Here is an 18,628-nt window from a genome sequence, read left to right on the forward strand (position 1 = left end):
TTTTTCTAGGTTTATCTGTTACACAATTATGCAAATTTGTTTTGAAAAACTAAGATGTATAGTGTGTAGTGAAGAAACGAAAAAAAATTGATTGCATTAAATTTTCTTCAGTACATTATGAAGGTTTGACTGTGTTAAAGCTGCTTCTTCTTTATATAACATATGTATATGATAGTAATGGAAGTTATTTCGATTAAATACATTTTGGCGGTTATATTGTAGATTGTTTTTACTGAAGATCAAAAACCTGCATTATTTTTTCAACAGCCCAATATTTAAGGTTGAATGAAACGTCTTTTTTATATTTACTCCCCCTTGTTGTTACCCCCTTGATTAGAAAACATAAGACAAAAAAACGAGTCCTACGAGCCTTTTATATCGAAAAAGACAGAAATTTTTTTTTCGATTTTTTGCGTTTTTCATGAAAAATATGTAAAATACGTGTCCTACGAGCCTTTTACATCGAAAAAGGCAATACATTTTTTTTTATTTTTTGGGTTTTTTTGCGTTAAAAAACGTGCTCTACGAGCCTTTTACATCTAAAAATACAATTATTTTTTTTCGATTTTTTGGGGTTTTTTTTTGCACGTTTCTTTAAAAAAAAACTTGTCCTACGAGCCTTTTACATCGAAAAAGACAAATTTTTTTCGATTTTTTTTGCGTTTTTCTTGTAAAAGCGTAAAAAAACTTGTTCAACGAACCTTTTACAACGGAAAAGACAATAAATTTTTTCTCAATTTTTTGGGGTTTTTTGCGTTAAAAAACGTGCTCTACGAGCCTTTTACATCTAAAAATACAATAATTTTTTTGGTTTTTTTTTTTGCACGTTTCTTTAAAAAAAAAAACGTNAAAACGTGTCCTACGAGCCTTTTACATCGAAAAAGGCAATACATTTTTTTTTGAAAAATGAACGTAAAAAACGTGTCCTACGAGCCTTTTACATCGATAAAGACAATAAAATTTTTTCGATTTTTTATTTTTTTTGCGTTTTCCTTGAAAAATACGTAAAAAACGTGCCTTGAACCTTTTCCATCGAAAAAGACAATATACATAAAAGACAATAAAAAACTTGTCCTATGAACCTTTTACATTGAAAATGACAATACAAATTTTGTTTTATGGGTGATGATTATTATTCAGAAATCGTGAGATGCGGTCTGGTGTGATGTAGGTTTCATAAAAACATTTTCTTTATCGTGCCAACGTTTCGATCTTTATCGAGATCATCTTCAGGGCTCAAAGTGTGTCTTCTGTGTAATTGTGCCATTCTTGCGTGTCATGTTGAGAGTGCCCCGGCACTTTCTGAATAACTTTTGTTTTATTTGGATCCATTCTGCGATGGAGGATTCTGTATTCTGTACCTGAAGTATGGGTTCCTCCTCTGGTCAGTGTGCTTTTTCGTTACCCAAAATTCTTTTGTGCCCAAGATATCACCACGTTTTGGATGCATTCACTGACTAATTTTGATGTGATTTTTTTTAGCTGCTTGGTTATCCCTTCCCTAATGAGTTTGTCTGCTCAGATTTTGGGCTTGTTCAAAAAAACACCCGATCCCGTTTCGGGGTTTTCTCATTCACGACCAAGCCGTCGATCCGTTTGTACTGTTGGGAGAGATCTTGAATGGCCACTTTTATGTGAACAAAGGATATGACTGTCCATTATTTGGTATGCGTATGGTATGCCAGTATACGCATAGATGACCCCCAGGTCCCTTTAGCCTTCGTTCTTCACGAATTCTATTCTATATTCTAGAAATAATCAAATTAACCCGATTTTCTATTATTTTGCGCCGATCAAGGACCGGAGGTCAAGGACCGACGAGGGGTTGGTGCAGGTAAGTACGTCTAGAAAGGGGGCGAAAGTGAGAATGGTATAAAAACCCCGGGAAAGGGCTTAGAGGGACTTATTTGCTGCTTTACTCTCGCAGAGTGGACGTCTGGTCTGATTATGACATTCGATGCCGAACTGACTCCGTTTATCGTTGATATTTCCTGTTCTTTCTTCGGGCTCATCTTACTCCTGTTCGCCTATTACCAACTGAAGACTACTTGCTGGCAAAAGTAAGTTGTGTGTTTTTTAAAAATATTTTTTATCTAATGCAAATTCGTTCTCTTCTAGAAAAAGTTCAGTAAAATTATTTGGTGTTGTGTTAATTATCAAAATGTTCCCTTTAAACTTCTATAATTATCTCAATAAATTAATATCAGCCTTCAATATTACAAATTTATATTTAAAATCGAGGATAAGACCAATTAAAAAAAAAAACTTAGATCCTCTGCCAAGCTTTCTAGTCATATCATCTCTTCATCTGGACTTAGAAACAATTATTAAGCATTGTTGTTTTGTTATTTTGCATTTATTGCATTGTATTAACTTATTGTTTCAAGAATAATGACTTTAAAAATTGATTTTACAGCACAGGTCAAACATATTTATGAAATAGAATGAACATTTAATCTTGTAATAGTATGCATATTAATAGTTTCAAAAGCTTGGTGAAGAGAATGTATTTCACAAAAGTTTGATGAAGTGACTGATTTTTTAACATAAGAGTAGCTGGGAATGGTAAAGGATGCCTGGGTATGAGAAAGTAATGGGTGGTTAGTTGTGGTTTAGAATGGTTAGAGATGGTCAAGTGAGGTTGGAGATAGTTAAGGATGAGTAGATATGATTAAGGGTGGGTAGAGATGGTCAAGTGAGGTTAGAGATGGTTAAGGAAAGTTAGAGGTGGTTAGAGCTAGTTAAAGGTGAGTAGAGATGGTTAAGGGAAGTTGGAGGTGGTTAGAGCTAGTTAAAGGTGAGGAGAGATGGTCAAGTGAGGTTAGAGATGGTTAAGGGAAGTTGGAGGTGGTTAGAGCTAGTTAAAGGTGAGTAGAGATGGTCAAGTGAGGTTAGAGATGGTTAAGGGAAGTTAGAGGTGGTTAGAGCTAGTTAAGGGTGAGTAGAGCTAGTTAAAGGTGAGGAGAGATGGTCAAGTGAGGTTAGAGATGGTTAAGGGAAGTTAGAGGTGGTTAGAGCTAGTTAAGGGTGAGTAGAGATGGTTAAAGGTGAGGAGAGATGGTCAAGTGAGGTTAGAGATGGTTAAGGGAAGTTAGAGGTGGTTAGAGCTAGTTAAGGGTGAGTAGAGATGGTTAAAGGTGAGGAGAGATGGTCAAGTGAGGTTAGAGATGGTTAAGGGAAGTTAGAGGTGGTTAGAGCTAGTTAAGGGTGAGTAGAGATGGTTAAAGGTGATTACAGTTGGTTAGAGTTGGTTAAGTGAGGTTGGAGGTAGTTAAGGATGAGTAGATATGATTAAGGGTGAATAGAGATGGTCAAGTGAGGTTAGAGATGGTTAAGGGAAGTTAGAGATAGTTAGAGCTAGTTAAGGGATGGTTAAGTGAGGCTGGATATAGATGAGGATGAGTGGATATGATTAAGGGTGGGAAGAGATGGTGAAGTGAGGTTAGAGATGGTTAAGGGAAGTAAGAGTTGGTTGGAGCCCGTTTGGTTTCTTTCATATGAGGCAGTTAATTGATTCAACTCGCTGAATAAACGGGACAAATAGTGTAAACTAATTAGTAACTAATAATTGGGTTACCGCCCTAACCTTCAAATAATTATAATATATTAATTATTAATCTATGTCATGATAGGACAAGCGGTTAGAGCAGCGGCATATTGAGCCAAAGGTCGTGGGTTCGAATCCCGCTCGTGACATTTACTTTTCATCTCAGTCAACACCTTCAAAAATAGAATATGCAATTAAAACTTATATAAAATGTAATTATTACAAGATATAAATTGTATATCTTATTATAATTATTAATTATATAATTAATATATTATAATAATTTACATCATAAAGATCTACCAATGAAGAGCAAAAAGCGAAATCATGCCCGACAGACCAAGCTACAGGTTCCCTTTAGATGCCAGGAGAAAATCTATCAATTTTATTTATTATCCTTGTGTAAAATTAAAATGCTGAAATACCAAGTGTTTTAAATTTAAATTTCAAATTGTTATTAACTATGTTAAATTTTAATCATTTGCTGATTGTTGAAAGGGTCATCGTAGTCAATAAATGATTGATTTTTTTGGAAAGAAAAATATATTTAAACTGAGAAGGCTGATCAATCACCAAAGAAAATGTTGATAATAGAGGAAATTCTCACATAAATGTGTACTAATGTGATTTTTATTTACATTAAATAACATTTTTTGTGTTTGGCTTGTTTATAATTTAATTAAATCGGTATATTAGGAGTAAAGATGTTATCTGATTTTCAAGTTCTTCTGTTGTCTTATTTTTTCGCCAGCCCTTTTATCCCCTTAATTTATTTATTCAGCAAATTAAGACCAAACTATTTCAAATTTTTTTCTTCAAATTATTTACTTCAAACAATTTCCAATTACTAACAAAGACTAAAAATTTCAATATTAAAGATAGGTGTTCATTTATACATTTTATACATTATACTTATTTATATTTGTAATTTTTTGCAGAAAAATGAACAAGAATAAAGACTCACCGCCTACAGACGAAAACGACTCAAACACGACACCCGTCAGCGCGCTGAGACCGTGCACGAACTTCAAACGTTCCTCTATAAGACGTAGTTGCCGAAGACGTCCTGCCGACGAAGACGACACGAGTATAAAAGCCAGAAAGAAACTGTTCAAATTCGACAGTAAACCAGCTGATGAACCGGTCAAGAAGGTCGTCGAAAAAGCCAAAGTGTCCATCCCCGAAGAAGTCATCGCCGTGCCGCTTGACAAGGTGAAAACCGTCGAACAAGTCATACGTCAACGAAGGCTGAGAATCTAAAAGCAATCTGTATATATGTATTATTTAATGTTTATTTTATTAATGGGTCGTGCAATATACTTTTTACACAACTAATTTTTTTTTTAAGTTTGCGGCCACCCACGCCTCCCAAAAATTTATATTTAATATATTTTCACTTCCTGTTTAAGAATAAAAAACAAGATTTATTATTACATAAAAATATGTTGATTTACAAATACATTATGCTATCCATATCAAGGAAAAACATAAAATTCCTAAGAGAAATAATGTTTAAAAACCTTTATTTATTCTAAATTACATATTTTTGCTTACAATTTTACAACAATACGTTTACAATTGTTTAACATTAATAAGAGTACGATTAAAATAAATAGAAAAAAAAATTAATTATTGGCACTATTAACAAATTGTGCTATTAAAGTGAGAACATTGTTGAATACACATAAAAAAAATACGAGGGGGAGAAGGAAAACATCGTGGATTGCATCCGTAACATGTTTCACATGCAAAACAATATATTTTTTTTTAATTGGGTAACAATTTCATTTTTACCTTGAAAAGTATAAAAATTGTGAAATGCCTTTTAGTACTAGTATCACAATTTTTTAAATTATTTTTACTTTTGTCAACAATTTGTTGACCTTTTAGATTAAAAAAAAAACAAATCAGTGATGTCTAACAAAAAGTTTTTTTTTTGCATTTTTTTATTTATTAATGGAAGCATTTCGTTTGTTTAAAAAAAAAATCCTATATGTGCGATATATAACATATTTAGTCAAAAGTGGCAGTTTGTGATTTTAAGTCTTTGAGCAAAATTTTTAATGAAAAAAAATTCTCGTAATAATAGAAGTCAAGACAAGTGCTCAAATTTTATACCAAGTGCACTGAAATTTACGTATATTTTTGCATTCTAATTAATAATAATACATTAGCAATGAAAGGCCAATCATGGCTATTTTGATTTTAATTAAAAAGGAAGACCTTTGAACCATCGTAAGGCTTATAAAAAAAAAAGAAAAAAGGAAACGATCACAACAAGATTTTTGTTTAAATAAGTCATTTTAAAAAGTTCAGATCTAAGAGGAATTTACAGTCACGTTAAAACATTTATATATTATATATATTTTTTTTTAAGTCGGCCAGTTCGAGAGGCCTATCACAGCGCGTCAGGATGACTAGACGACCCTCAGGCCTCTCGCAAACTGCAATTCTAGCGGATAGACTCGCAAAATTCGTCTAGTCCAGGTACACCCTTCCTAGAGCAATGAAGAGTTCTTGAATATCCTTAATTTAGGGGAAAAGAAAGAAAAACAAAAAGGTAAAAAATAAAAAAAATAAAAAAATAAAATCAAAATGGACGAGAATCGACGGATTTTACCTATGCTTGTCCTCGTTCTTCCAGCTGCTCACGGCTATGTGAGGCGGCGGGAGGATCAACCTCAACGACTGCACTAGCTGAATCGTATCTATGATGGCTGTAAAAAAAAATTCATGTTAATAACATTACTTCCAATTGGATTAAAGCGGCGATTACTTTTTTGTAACGCTTCCGACTGTTTCCCGTAAGGCTTGCACATCGCCGGTCGGACAAATGTCTTGATCCTAGTCATATTCTTCATTATTTCGCTAAAAGCTCTTATGATTTTCTCCTGGCCGACTGAAAAGAAAAATCATATAAAATCTGTAAATTGGTCGTTTCTGCTTTGGTCTCATATTTTAATCTCTTTGGTGGTGAGTTTGTTCAAAAACAAGGTTTCAAGCATTGTTTGGATCAGAGATGGTTGTGTCACTACAGATAGTCAGGGATGGCTAGAGATTGTTGAAGAAGGGGCAGTTAGGGATGGTTGGGCATTGAGAGCAGCTGTCCCATTGATCAAGGGTAGTTTGCCTTTCTATACTACTGATGGACCCTCCTACTTACCAAATTTCCAAATGGCATTAAGAGCAGTCATCCCATTGAGTACATATGGTTAGGAATGATTAGAGTTCATAAAGGAAGAAGTATTAGGAGGTGGTTAAATTTGACTAGAGATAGATAGGTATTGTTTGAGATGGTTAAGTGTGAGAGATAGTTGGCCAGTATGATATGAAGTGGCCAGTAAGCATTAAGGATAGGTAGGGTTAGTAAGACTAGAGATGGTTAGGAATGGTGGGATATCATTAAGGAAGGAGGGGTATGCTGTTGGTTATGTGTCTTGAGATGGATAGGTACTGTAGGCGATGGTTAAGAGTGGTTGGAGACATAAGGATTGCTGTTAATTTTGTTAGATGTGGTATAAAGTGGTTAGGAATGGTTATAGTTTGGTTAATGATCGGTGGAGATTGTTAGGAAATGGCTGGTTATGGCTGGTTTGATATGGTTAATGTTGGCTAGAGCAAGTACAATTTGGTCAGAGATGGGGATAGTTGATATGAAGTGGCTAGAGATGGTGATGGCAGTTGGTTATGGTTAAGTTAGGATGGTTTAATATGGTTAATGTTGGCTTGAGCTTGTACAATTTGGTTAGGGATGGGGAGTTGGTATGAAGTAGCTAGAGATGGTGGTGACAGTTGGTTTGGTTATGGTTAAGTTAGGATGGTTTAATATGGTTAATGTCAGCCATAGCTTGTACAATTTAGTTAGGGATGGGGATAGTTGGTACGAAGTTGCTGGGGATGATGATGGTTATGGATGGTTTAATATGGTTAATGTTGGCTAGAGCATGTACAATTTGGTCAGGGATGGGGACAGTTGGTATGAAGTGATGACAGTTGGTTATGGTTATGGTTAAGTTAGGATGGAGATAGTTGGTACGAAGTTGGTAGGGATGACGATGATAGTTGGTTATGGTTAAGTTAGGGATGGGGATAGTTGGTTATGGATGGTTAGAAATTGTTTAGATGATATGAAGTTGCTGGGGATGATGATGGTTATGGATGGTTTAATATGGTAAATGTTGGCTAGAGCATGTACAATTTGGTCAGGGATGGGGATAGTTGGTATGAAGTGTCTAGAGATGGTGATGACAGTTGGTTATGGTTATGGTTAAGTTAGGATGGTTTAATATGGTTAATGTCAGCTAGAGCTTGTACAATATAGTTAGGGATGGGGATAGTTGGTACGAAGTTAGTAGGGATGATGATGATAGTTGGTTATGGTTAATTTAGGGATGGGGATGATTGGTAGAAAGTGGCTGTAGATGATGATGGTTATGAATGGTATAATATGGATAATGTCAGCTAGAGTTTGTACAATATAGTTAGGGATGGGGATAGTTGGTTATGGATGGTTAGAAATTGTTAGTCAGTCTTTTCCGTTGATGTCAAGAAAGATTACAAAATTCACATAAAATCTCTAAAAAAATTTATAATTTGTTTCTTTTGTTAAATTGTACCTTCTGTGTTTGATGAGGCATGTTTTTTACCATCAGTCGTCTCCTGGTTGAGCCAGGCGCCATTATGGACTGCGAGCAAATCCTATAAAAGTGTTTAAAACGTACAATAAAAAATTATTAAATTTGTATATTTCAACTCTCTTTCTGGAATGGAAAAGAGTTTTAAAAAAATCAAAAATATACTTTCCTCCATTACCTTGTTAGCACTTGTTAAACTGTCAAGGTTATCAAGGCTAGATTTAAGGAAATCAGAGAGTTTGTGCTGGTTCTGCGAAGGCGGCAGAGGCGTGCCCTTGCTCATCCTGTCCATGTCGCTCGTACTACTCTCACCTATAGAGCCTGATTTTCCTTTATAATTAAAATTTTTTATAAAAACAAACTGTTTATTGTATTAACTTACTCGAAGGCTCGGGTATGTAAGTCGGCTTGTTGTGGCTGATGTCAAGCTGAGATTTATAAAACCGGCACGCCGGGTTTGGACAATTGTTGACGACTTCGACAATGAACTCCTTCTCCATGCCGAAATTCTCCCGGCCAATTGTGTAAGAATCCATCACCTGAAATTTCCAGGGAAGATTATTTACTCAAGATTATTAAAAAAAAAAAAATACAATTTTTGTTGGAAAATTTTGGGACTTACAGCTCTTAATGTGCCTTCTAAACCTAAATGAAGCCCGTGAGGACCGTTCATGTGCTTGAGCATCACCGCGTTCGCAAAATGCTCAAAAGGAAGGATGATTTTCCCGTTATCCCTTAATATCAGTCTTCCTTGAGAATCGAGGGTCATTCTCGATGCCATCATCCTAAACAATTTACGGTCTTGAAACGATCTGATCGCTTGGGCTTTTTCATTACTGGACTTACTGGACGTAAGCGGCGCTCGGGAGCATTGAACCGTCCTTCGACTCGGAGATATACTGAAGCTCGACCTGATTCCAGCCCTTGTTCTGTATGTAGAGCTGGAGGAGCATGTACATCTTCTCGGTGACGAAGCCCGTTCCCCCGTACGGGCTGCCCATCTCCGTCTGGATGCCCTTTGCGACTATCGACTTCATCGATTCACCAACGCCGATGCTCGAGTGCATTATGCCTGCTCTGAGAGAATTTAATTTTAATTTATACTGAAGAGAATTTTAATAGTCAAATTACAATCATTTATGAATGACTATCCTTTTTTTCCGTCAGTCAGAAGAGTTTTAGTATCTTTTTTTCTTTCATTTGTATATTATAACGCTATAAAGGTTGGAGATAATTATAACCGACATAATTTTTACCGACAATTAAGATTATGTGGACTCAAACTACAAATACGTCTTGAACCAGATGGCCAAACCATTCAACTGAGATCCAAATTGGGTAAAATTCACTACAATCTAGAAGATCAATGACTGATGCTCTAATATTGTTCAAAATAATTTAAAAAAATGCTCCTCTCTACTAGAAGATTAAAAAAAAAAATTATATTAAACATAATTATTCAGAAATCGTGAGATGCGGTCTGGTGTGATGTAGGTTTCATAAAAACATTTTCTTTATCGTGCCAACGTTTCGATCTTTATTGAGATCATCTTCAGGGCTCAAAGTGTTTGTCTTCTGTGTAATTGTGCCATTCTTGCGTGTCGTGTTGAGAGGGGCACTCTCCGCCAGTATGGGGTTTCCCTTAGGTACGGCGGGGAGGTGGATGGGTAAAAAATGTCTTTGTGCCATTCTTGCGTGTCGTGTTGAAAGTGCCATTGGATAATGGATCTTCTTGTTGCACTTTGACAATGGGTAATGAGAACAAAAGTATGACTTATAATCCTGCTAGTTCTGGCTCTTCAGATTTCCCTTACAGATCTGAGAAGCATGAATGCTCAGCTTCTAAGTTGCACGTCAAAAAGTTCCAGAAAATCAAAATATTGTAAATACTTTCCACAATTATATTTTATGCGAAAAAAGATAGCGTGTCCTTAATTGAATCTAACAGCATTCCTACTTCTTATGATGCGTTTTTCTCTTCATTGTAAGAGCAAAGTATTAATTAATTTTAGAATTATTTTAGCTTTAAATGTTAGAAGTATCGATCACTTTTTTACTAATGAACACTCTAGATCAAGGTGTGGTCTTGAAAAAAAAAGCAGATTCAGATGTTGCTTTCAAGCTTTCGACCTATTTAAAGGTCATATCATTAATTACAAACTATGAAAAAAAAAGTTAAAATAATTGTACAAAACTGTTTTTTGTAATGTGACTTTAATATAGGCCCTAATGATGACCTTAAAATAGATCAAAAGTTTGGCAGTAAAAATTGAATTTGTTTTTTCTTCAAGACGTTAGATTGATCTAGTGTTCGTGAATTATTTTAGTCTGATTTCTTTTATTTTAATAACATTCTTAATTAGAATAGTTTTTTCATATTTTTTTAACAATTTTGTCTTTTAACTTGTACATTATTTTGTAGTTTAATTGATTTTTTAATATTCTAATTACATGTTCTTTTTTTTCTTTTTTTACCCATCCACCTCCCCGCCGTACCTAAGGGAGACCCCATACCGGCGGAGAATGCCCCTCTCAACACGACACGCAAGAATGGCACAATTACACAGAAGACAAACACTTTGAGCACTGAAGATGATCTCAATAAAGATCGAAACGTTGGGACGATAAAGAAAATGTTTTTCTAAAACCTACATCACACCAGACCGCATCTCATGATTTCTGAATAATTATCGATTAACAGTCACTAATCACCACATATATTAAAAATGATCCCCTGGAAAGGGCTTATAAAATACTAAACTGTGCAAACAACCAACTAGATATATTTTACCAGTCACAAAACTGTTATAAAAAAAAAAATGGAAAAAAAATTGAAAAATGGCAAAAAGGAGGTAAAATTCAAAAGGTGCGGTTGAGATGGGACGTTAGTGTCCGACTGGATCGAGGTCGTGATAGCTCAAGTGGTAGAGCAGCGGCGTATCTAGCCGAAGATAGTGGGTTCGAATCCCGCTCGTGCCATTGACATTTTTATCTCAACTAAAAACCTTAATTAATTGTAATATATTAATTGGTCAAGCGGACCTCAAAATTAGTGAAGTTATAAAAAAAATTGTCAATTCTAAACCACTGAAAGAAATCATGTATATATTCAGGTCTGATTATACTATTTATAATGTATTTGTTATATTTGTAAATGCCTCAATTATGAGGTTTGTAATATATACATACAATATAAATGGAAATATTTTCTGTAAATAAAGATGTATATCTAAGGTTTTTGTTTGAGATGAAAAATTAGTGTCACGAGAGGGGTTCCCATCTCGACCTAAAACCGTTCGAATTCGCCCTCCTTTTGCCATATTTTCAGATTTCGAGTAATTAGAGTTTGATTCGTGGCAAAAAAAAAAAAAAAAAAAAAAAAGGCAAGAGGGAAAATTCGAAAAGTGGGTTGAGATGGAAAGTTGGTGTCCGAGTGGATCGAAGTCACGACAGCTCAAGCGGTTCAAATCCCTCTCGTGACACTCAACCAAAAACCTTTGATAAAAATAATAATGTAACATGTACATGTTACAATAATTAATTGAAATAAAGTTTAATAGTTTATTTCCTTATATTGGTGTAGCTACAGCTTTTCTAAACCTCATTTTTGTCTGTTACTCCCGAATTCAACAAATTAATTAAACAAGTGTACTAACTAAAAAATCACTTATTTTTATGTTGTGACCCCTTCGGGAATGTGGATAAAAAACCGTTGCATTTAGTTCGCCATGGACCACATCCCCCAAGTCACAAGGCTAACACACATCCTCCGACGCGAACCACCTCTCGACAGGGTCCTGTGAATTTTTTTTATAACAATGTCAACGTTGATCCATGAAGATGGTAGTCTGAAACCACATATCAGATCAGTGGTTTTGCATTTCCTTAGACCAGGACTAGACTCCATTAGACTAGGTATTGTTAAGTGCGTCTCGGTTTGTATCTCCTTGGGGATTTTATCATGAAATTGTTTAAAACAAAATAAAACTTGTAAATTGAAAATGAAACATACCAGTTATGGGTGTAAAGAAAAAAAATGTTTCAACGGATCAATTATCAAGGCACTCGGTTAAGTCGGAGTCCGAGCCATTCTGGAAAAAAAGCGCCTGGCAGGGTTTGGTGATGCTCCGAGAAAATACGACAGTCAAAAGTGACAATTTCCTCCTGTCACATATGCTTTGTGCTAGAAGTCGGGACTGGTCCCTGGCTTGGCTGGCCCGAATGGGCGGGGGTCGCGCGGGGTCATGATGATCCTTCGTGAGGTTCTTCGACAACTTTGTGACATCACGAATGGTAAGATGAGAAAGTACCGTCCACCAAGAAAAAAATCAAGATTTAAAAATTTAAAAAAACTAACAAGAAAATATTTAATTCGACTCTCAATCTAATCGAACTGTCAAAAAAACAATACAACGTTTTATTTAAAGATAATACTTAAAAAAAAAAAATTAATATTGATAGGCATAATAAAAAAAAGCTTATCTTTATGAATTTATCTTGAAGAGAGCAACTGGCGCCCTCATTGAAGTCCGGCAATATCAGCCTTTTTCATTATCAGTCGGCTCTCAGATTGAATATGCTGAGAATAATTTTAATAATAAATCTCTTCTCTTTTGGCTTGGGTGCCACGCCCATTGTGCTATGGCATGGGATGGGTGAGTTGGATCAGGTTTAGAACATAGATTTTATAATACATTATTATCTGTAATATAACTAGGAGATAGCTGCTGCAACCCACTGAGCCTGGGTTCTTTTGCGAAACACTTGGAGAAATCGATACCCGGCGTTTATGTCAAGTCGTTGCAGCTCGGGTCGAACGTTTTCGACGATGTCCTACACGGGTTCTTCATGGACTCGAACGAGCAGGTGCGCCAAGCTTGCGAGATGATACTGAACGATGAGCGACTCAAAGACGGTTACAACGCCATCGGATTTTCACAAGGGTCACAGTTCTTGTATGAAATATCACATTTAATTTAATATACGGGTGATTTTTATATTTTTTTCTTAATACGCAGAAGAGCGGTTGCTCAACAATGCGGTACAAAGATGCAAAATCTAATCTCCTTCGGTGGTCAGCACCAAGGCATCTACGGCCTCCCTAAGTGTTTCTATCCTGAAAAACTTTGCAATTATATGAGATTATTGCTTAATAAATTCGCTTACCAAAGGTAAAACATATTTTATTTCTATTTAAAGCATAAAAAAATCATATTTTTTGTTTTCAGCTGGGTTCAGAATGAATTCGTCCAAGCGCAGTATTGGCACGACCCCCTCCGAGAGAAAGAGTACGTACAAGGCAGTCATTTCTTAGCGGAAATAAACAACGAGCGAAATTTCAACAAAACGTACAGAAAAGGCTTGACGTCGCTCAAGAATTTCGTCATGGTCAAGTTTCTGAACGACACGATGGTCGTGCCGTCTGAATCATCGTGGTTCGGCTTCTACACGCCCGGACAGGCAGAGAACATCACCGCACTGAGAGATTCGAGGCTTTACAAAGACAACAAAGTATAAATTAAATTATCAATACGATAAAGAAATATTTGAATTTATTTATTTTTTGTATAAAGGATCGTCTCGGGCTGAGGCAGATGGATAAAGAGGGGAAATTGAAATTCCTCGCTGTCGAAGGCGATCACCTCCATTTCAGGGTCAACTGGATCGAAGAAAACATCATCAAACCTTATCTTAAGTAATTGATTAAAATTTTTAAATATTTCTTATTAAATGTTTCATACGAATCGGACGGTTCTGTCGTCATTTTTGAAATACAATCAAGGGGGAAAAGGCATACGGAAAATGGATAAACCAAAAATAATGTATATTTCTTAAGTTGTGCTTTCTTTAGTATAATAAATGTGAAGATTGATTTCTGTCATGAAGAAACCACAGAAAATGATCACATCTGATGAAGTACATGTTATAATACACTCAAAGACAGGAAAAAAGACACTCATTTTGTTGTTTATTTCAAACTATATGTATTTTATATTATTACAATATATTTATTGTAATGTAAATAAAATTTTAAATTTTAAACAAATAAACTGCCTAATAGACAACATTGAAAGGTTCGATTTATTTTAAACTTCCAATTTTGGTTCATAAAATTGCTGTGCACAGAGGATACCCTTTATTTTCTGAGAAAAAATGGTTCAAAAATGAAAAATCTTTTATTGGTAGGTATCTTTATTGATCTAAGGGGTTTGATCTTGTCAACAATGATTTATTACTTATCAAATTTGGATATTTTTGGTGAGGTGTTGGCTTGGTTTGGTTCCTTTCTAGACAATGTCAAAAAATATTTATAAATGGGCATTCTTCGTCTAAAATTCCTGGAGGGGTCCCACAGGGCTCAATTCTAGGGCCACTCTTATTTAACATTTTCAACAATGGCTTAGTAGTGTTAAGTTGATCTGTTATTTTTATTTAAAGTGTGGTTGAGATGGAAAGTGTCACGAATGAGAGCTTTGATCTATTGTGATGTCCTTCGGGACATCATCTCAACCTACAACTTTTCCAAATTTCCCTCTTTTTAGCGAATATTCAATTTTCGTGTGATCAGATACACAGGTTGCTGTAAAACAAAGTATTGTTCTTTCAGTAATTATTATATTAATATATGTTTATAGGCCTGCTTGTGACATTAATTTTTCATCTTAACCACACCACATTAAAATTATAAATAAATTCACTAATTTCATCGTCTGCTTGACCAATTAATATATTACAATTAATTAAGGTTTTTAGTTGAGATAAAAAAAGCCAATGGCACGAGCGGGATTTGAACCCACGATCTTCGGCTAGATACGCCACTGCTCTACCACTTGAGCTATCGTGACTTTGATCCACTCGGACACTAACTTCCCATCTCAACCCCACCTTTTGAGGAAAAATTCCCAAAGGGTTCGATCCCAGCCGAAGATCGTGGGTTCGAATCCCGCTCGTGCCATTGACTTTTTTATCTCAACCAAAAACCTTAATTAATTGTATTATAAATATCACTTTGGTAGAAACAAAACCTACCATAGGAAGTAAAAGGAAATAGCAGAGCTAAGGATCTTAACATCACTGAAGAAAACTATATAATGGACGAAGAAAAACTCTCTTGGCTAATGAATAACTAACCAAATTCAAAGCAGATATGAGCACAGATATGGAAAGCCAGTTTGAAAAATTTACAGACTGGAGAATAACATCAAAGAAAATAACAAAAATATGGCAGCGAAAGAGAAAAAGCTTAATGCAGTAGAAAGTCTGAATAAAAGGAAAAATATTATAATTTTCAACGTGAAAGAAATATGCAATGAAAGATATTTCGTCACTGAACAACTTGTCATAAAATTGCTGAGAGAGAAGCTTAAAGTCAACTTGATAGAAGAAAAATTAGATTTCGTCAGACGTTTCGGACAGGCTAAAGAGGGACAAATAAGGCCAATACTGATCGGATTAACGACGTGCAGGAAAAAGAAAATCATACTAAAAAATAAAAATAATTTAAAAGGTAGTGAAATCACCATTGTAGAGGATATAGAATTGAGAAAGTGAGAGAATTAGGGAGCAAACCAGAAATGAAGGACGCCAGAGGGGAGGGAAAAATGGCTTTTTTCATCTCAGATCGGCTAGTAATAAAAGAAAACCCAAAAAGGAAAAGAGAAATAACGAACTCACCAACCCCAACGAAGCAACGTAACAAAGAAAAAAGATATGAAATTAATACATGAACAAACAGTAGATGGACAACATAGCTTCTAAGGAAAGACCCGGAACTGAAAAATGGAAACAACACGTAAACAATTAAAAATTGTAAGGATAGAATAGTTTCACAGAATGACTGGCCACCGAGGGAAACTGAGACCACATCCTCCCACTCCCAAACTCAAATTTAACAACAAAAATAATTTAAAAATTGGAACATTAAATGTAAGATCGTTAAGAAATGAAGACAAACTGATAGAGTTAAAAAATTCAATGAATGAAAAAGACATAGATATCCTGGGAATATGCGAGGTGCAACTAAAAGTAAATTTTTTTTGCATTATGAGGGGGTTATTACCACCCCAAAAATAAGGCATTTGTCATTAGCTTTTTGTAAATGACAAAATAGTGACTAACTTCTCTATACATTTATAAAATTGCCATTTTCATTTTTAAAAAAATTGCATTCTTTTCTTTACTAATTTGGCAATTCATTCTTATAAAACTTGCTCTAAGAATGATTTTAGATCAGGTCCTAATAATAGTTAATGATACAATACAGTGTTTCCCAACCTTTTTGTGCTGTGTCCCACTTAGACATTTTCAAATTCCTTCTGGCCCTTCCCTTAGCCTTTACAATTTTAAAATGCTCATTGAATAAAGTTAAAAATTATTGGTAACATCACCATAGAATAATTGATAAAACACAGTGCACAATTTTTTCTTTAAACCCTGAAAACTATACTGAGAGTCTAGGACGTTGGAACGAATATGAGAGATAATAAATTGTTTGATGTAGAACTCATTTTATGATGTTCTTTAATTTTTAAAATTTTCCGAGATTATAATTTACATGAGGAAAACGGTATTTTATCTGATATTTTCTTAAATTTGTAAATTTCAATCAAATCTATGGTAGTTTTTTTCTCTTTTCGAGAAAAGAAGGTTTTATCAGATCTACGATTTTCATTGAAATTTACCATTTTTTACTTAGCTGGATATTAATTAATGTCCGACAAATATTTTTCAACGATTCACCTGTTTAAGTGTAAAAAGTCGACTATTTCACGATGAAGTATAAATTGGATCTACCAGATTTTTTTTTCCTTTTTTTAAAGATTGATTGTTACTGATGCAATCCTATCATGTTTGAGTTTAGATAGAAGAATCAATCTTTAAAAAAAAATTAATTAAATTAGGAACACGACACCTGAGATTCAAATCCAAGTACTTTTAAAAAGGGCATCTGGTAGATCCAATTACACTTCTTCGCAAACCAGTTGACTTTTCGCACTTAAACTGGCGCATCATTAAAAAATATTTGACAGACATTAATCAATATCCAGCTAAAGTGAAAAATAGTCAATTTCAGTGAAATTTGCACATCTGATAAAGCCTTATTTTCTCGAAACAAGAAAAAACTCCCATAAGATTTGGTTGAAATTTCCAAATTTAACAAAATATCAGATAAAATGCCATTTTCCTCGTGTAAATTATAACCTTAGAAAGTAATACTATTCTCGGAATGTGATTCATTTTATTTATTTTCCTTCACCTGATAAATCAGTTACATTAGTCTGCAATAGGAAAATTTGTTAAGTAGGAAAATCATCACTTGCACGGATCTCGATTACCAAGTTTTGTTAGCAATTAAATAAGTTTGTTTCTTAAATTATAAGGCTCATAAATTTCATTTAAGATTAAAATTATGATATAAAAAGATATGGATTATAAATTTTACAGTATTGTTTATGTATAAAAATCAAGACGCCACATCTTATTTTCAATTAATTTGAAATTATAGATTTGAAATAAACTGTATAGGTGTTGATATGCAATAGCCAGTATCGGTAACAAATTATATAAGCCTATAAGATTACATTTATGGTGGGTTTTTTTTTAATGTTTATTGAAATTTTATTTTTGTTTTTTTTCCTTTTCATAACAACACGAATAGGTCATATCTATTTGCATATTAATAATGCTAAATTTTCTAAAAGATTTAAAAAAAAACATTAGTTTGTCATTATTCTACAATTAGGATCTTTAAAAACTAAACTGATATAACCAGTTTAATATGCATAATTTTAATGTATTATTTGACAGTTTAAAAAAATATACTGAACTATGAAAAAGTGAGGCTTTACAAAGATTTTAACAAAAAATAATTAGAATTAATGCAGCGATGGCGATAAGCCTTACTTGAAACGCTGTGAAAATAAGATACTGACAGTAATTATTAAGGGATATTGAAAAATAGCACGGAATGCTTGTTCAGCTATTTCATGGGGAACAGAAGCTACCATATTCGATGATTTTTCAACTAAATGACGAACGAGAATTGGCACATAGTTGACTTAAAATCTAAACGAGTTTTTTTCAAACTGCCCCCCTGGCGAGGACCCCACGTTGGGAAACACTGGTCTAATAAATGTGGGAACTTACATGTTCAATGCTCTTCCTGCTATATAATTAACATTGTTAATGGTCATTTAAATATTTAAACAATTAATGGTTTGTCACTTTAGAAGAGGCTTGAACATACATTTACTGTCTACATACCAAGTATAATACAATAAAATTTAACACTAGATCAAAAGTTTATACTTATAGAACTTGAGATTATCAGGCGAAGAATAATTTTCACTGGTCAAACGTCCAAACCCAACAGCGTTTCATGCCTGCATAGATTATTCCCAAAATCCAAAAGTTTCAGAGACAATCCCTGAAAGTAGCTCTTGGTAGT

The 18,628-nt window shown here is 34.3% G+C and overlaps 3 protein-coding genes across 10 annotated transcripts; 2 read left to right on the forward strand and 1 right to left on the reverse strand.

Moving 5' to 3' along the window:
* The first annotated feature begins 1,486 nt into the window (after positions 1-1,486).
* On the forward strand, positions 1,487-4,895 carry LOC106662990. Its single transcript, XM_024225767.1, has 3 exons — positions 1,487-1,834; positions 1,928-2,060; positions 4,486-4,895. Exons 2-3 carry the CDS (start codon positions 1,948-1,950, stop codon positions 4,805-4,807), a joined length of 435 nt encoding a protein of 144 aa, XP_024081535.1. The 5' UTR covers positions 1,487-1,834; positions 1,928-1,947; the 3' UTR covers positions 4,808-4,895.
* A 721-nt stretch (positions 4,896-5,616) lies between these two features.
* Positions 5,617-18,586, reverse strand: LOC106663183. 8 transcript variants are annotated; one of them, XM_024225743.1, is made up of 9 exons: positions 18,490-18,586; positions 9,028-9,258; positions 8,804-8,966; positions 8,564-8,720; positions 8,351-8,511; positions 8,164-8,245; positions 6,324-6,446; positions 6,168-6,264; positions 5,617-6,045 (listed from the first exon to the last, which is right to left on the reverse strand). In XM_024225743.1, the coding sequence occupies exons 2-9, from the start codon at positions 9,246-9,248 to the stop codon at positions 6,000-6,002; spliced, it is 1,050 nt and encodes a 349-aa protein (XP_024081511.1). In that variant the 5' UTR covers positions 9,249-9,258; positions 18,490-18,586; the 3' UTR covers positions 5,617-5,999. The 8 variants fall into 8 exon arrangements, with proteins under 8 accessions (XP_024081511.1, XP_014243314.1, XP_014243316.1 ...); XM_014387828.2 differs by lacking the exon at positions 18,490-18,586 and adding an exon at positions 12,194-12,587 and having other exon boundaries at positions 9,028-9,253; XM_014387830.2 differs by lacking the exon at positions 18,490-18,586 and adding an exon at positions 12,194-12,586 and having other exon boundaries at positions 8,360-8,511.
* LOC106663184 (palmitoyl-protein thioesterase 1) lies at positions 12,710-14,080 on the forward strand. Its single transcript, XM_014387833.2, has 5 exons — positions 12,710-12,836; positions 12,899-13,136; positions 13,200-13,352; positions 13,410-13,692; positions 13,755-14,080. The coding sequence occupies exons 1-5, from the start codon at positions 12,758-12,760 to the stop codon at positions 13,878-13,880; spliced, it is 879 nt and encodes a 292-aa protein (XP_014243319.1). The 5' UTR covers positions 12,710-12,757; the 3' UTR covers positions 13,881-14,080.
* Positions 18,587-18,628: the final 42 nt, after the last annotated feature.

Source organism: Cimex lectularius, unplaced genomic scaffold (assembly GCF_000648675.2).
Source record: "Cimex lectularius strain Harlan isolate CLEC.00 unplaced genomic scaffold, Clec_2.1 scaffold131, whole genome shotgun sequence".
Taxonomy (NCBI): domain Eukaryota; kingdom Metazoa; phylum Arthropoda; class Insecta; order Hemiptera; family Cimicidae; genus Cimex; species Cimex lectularius.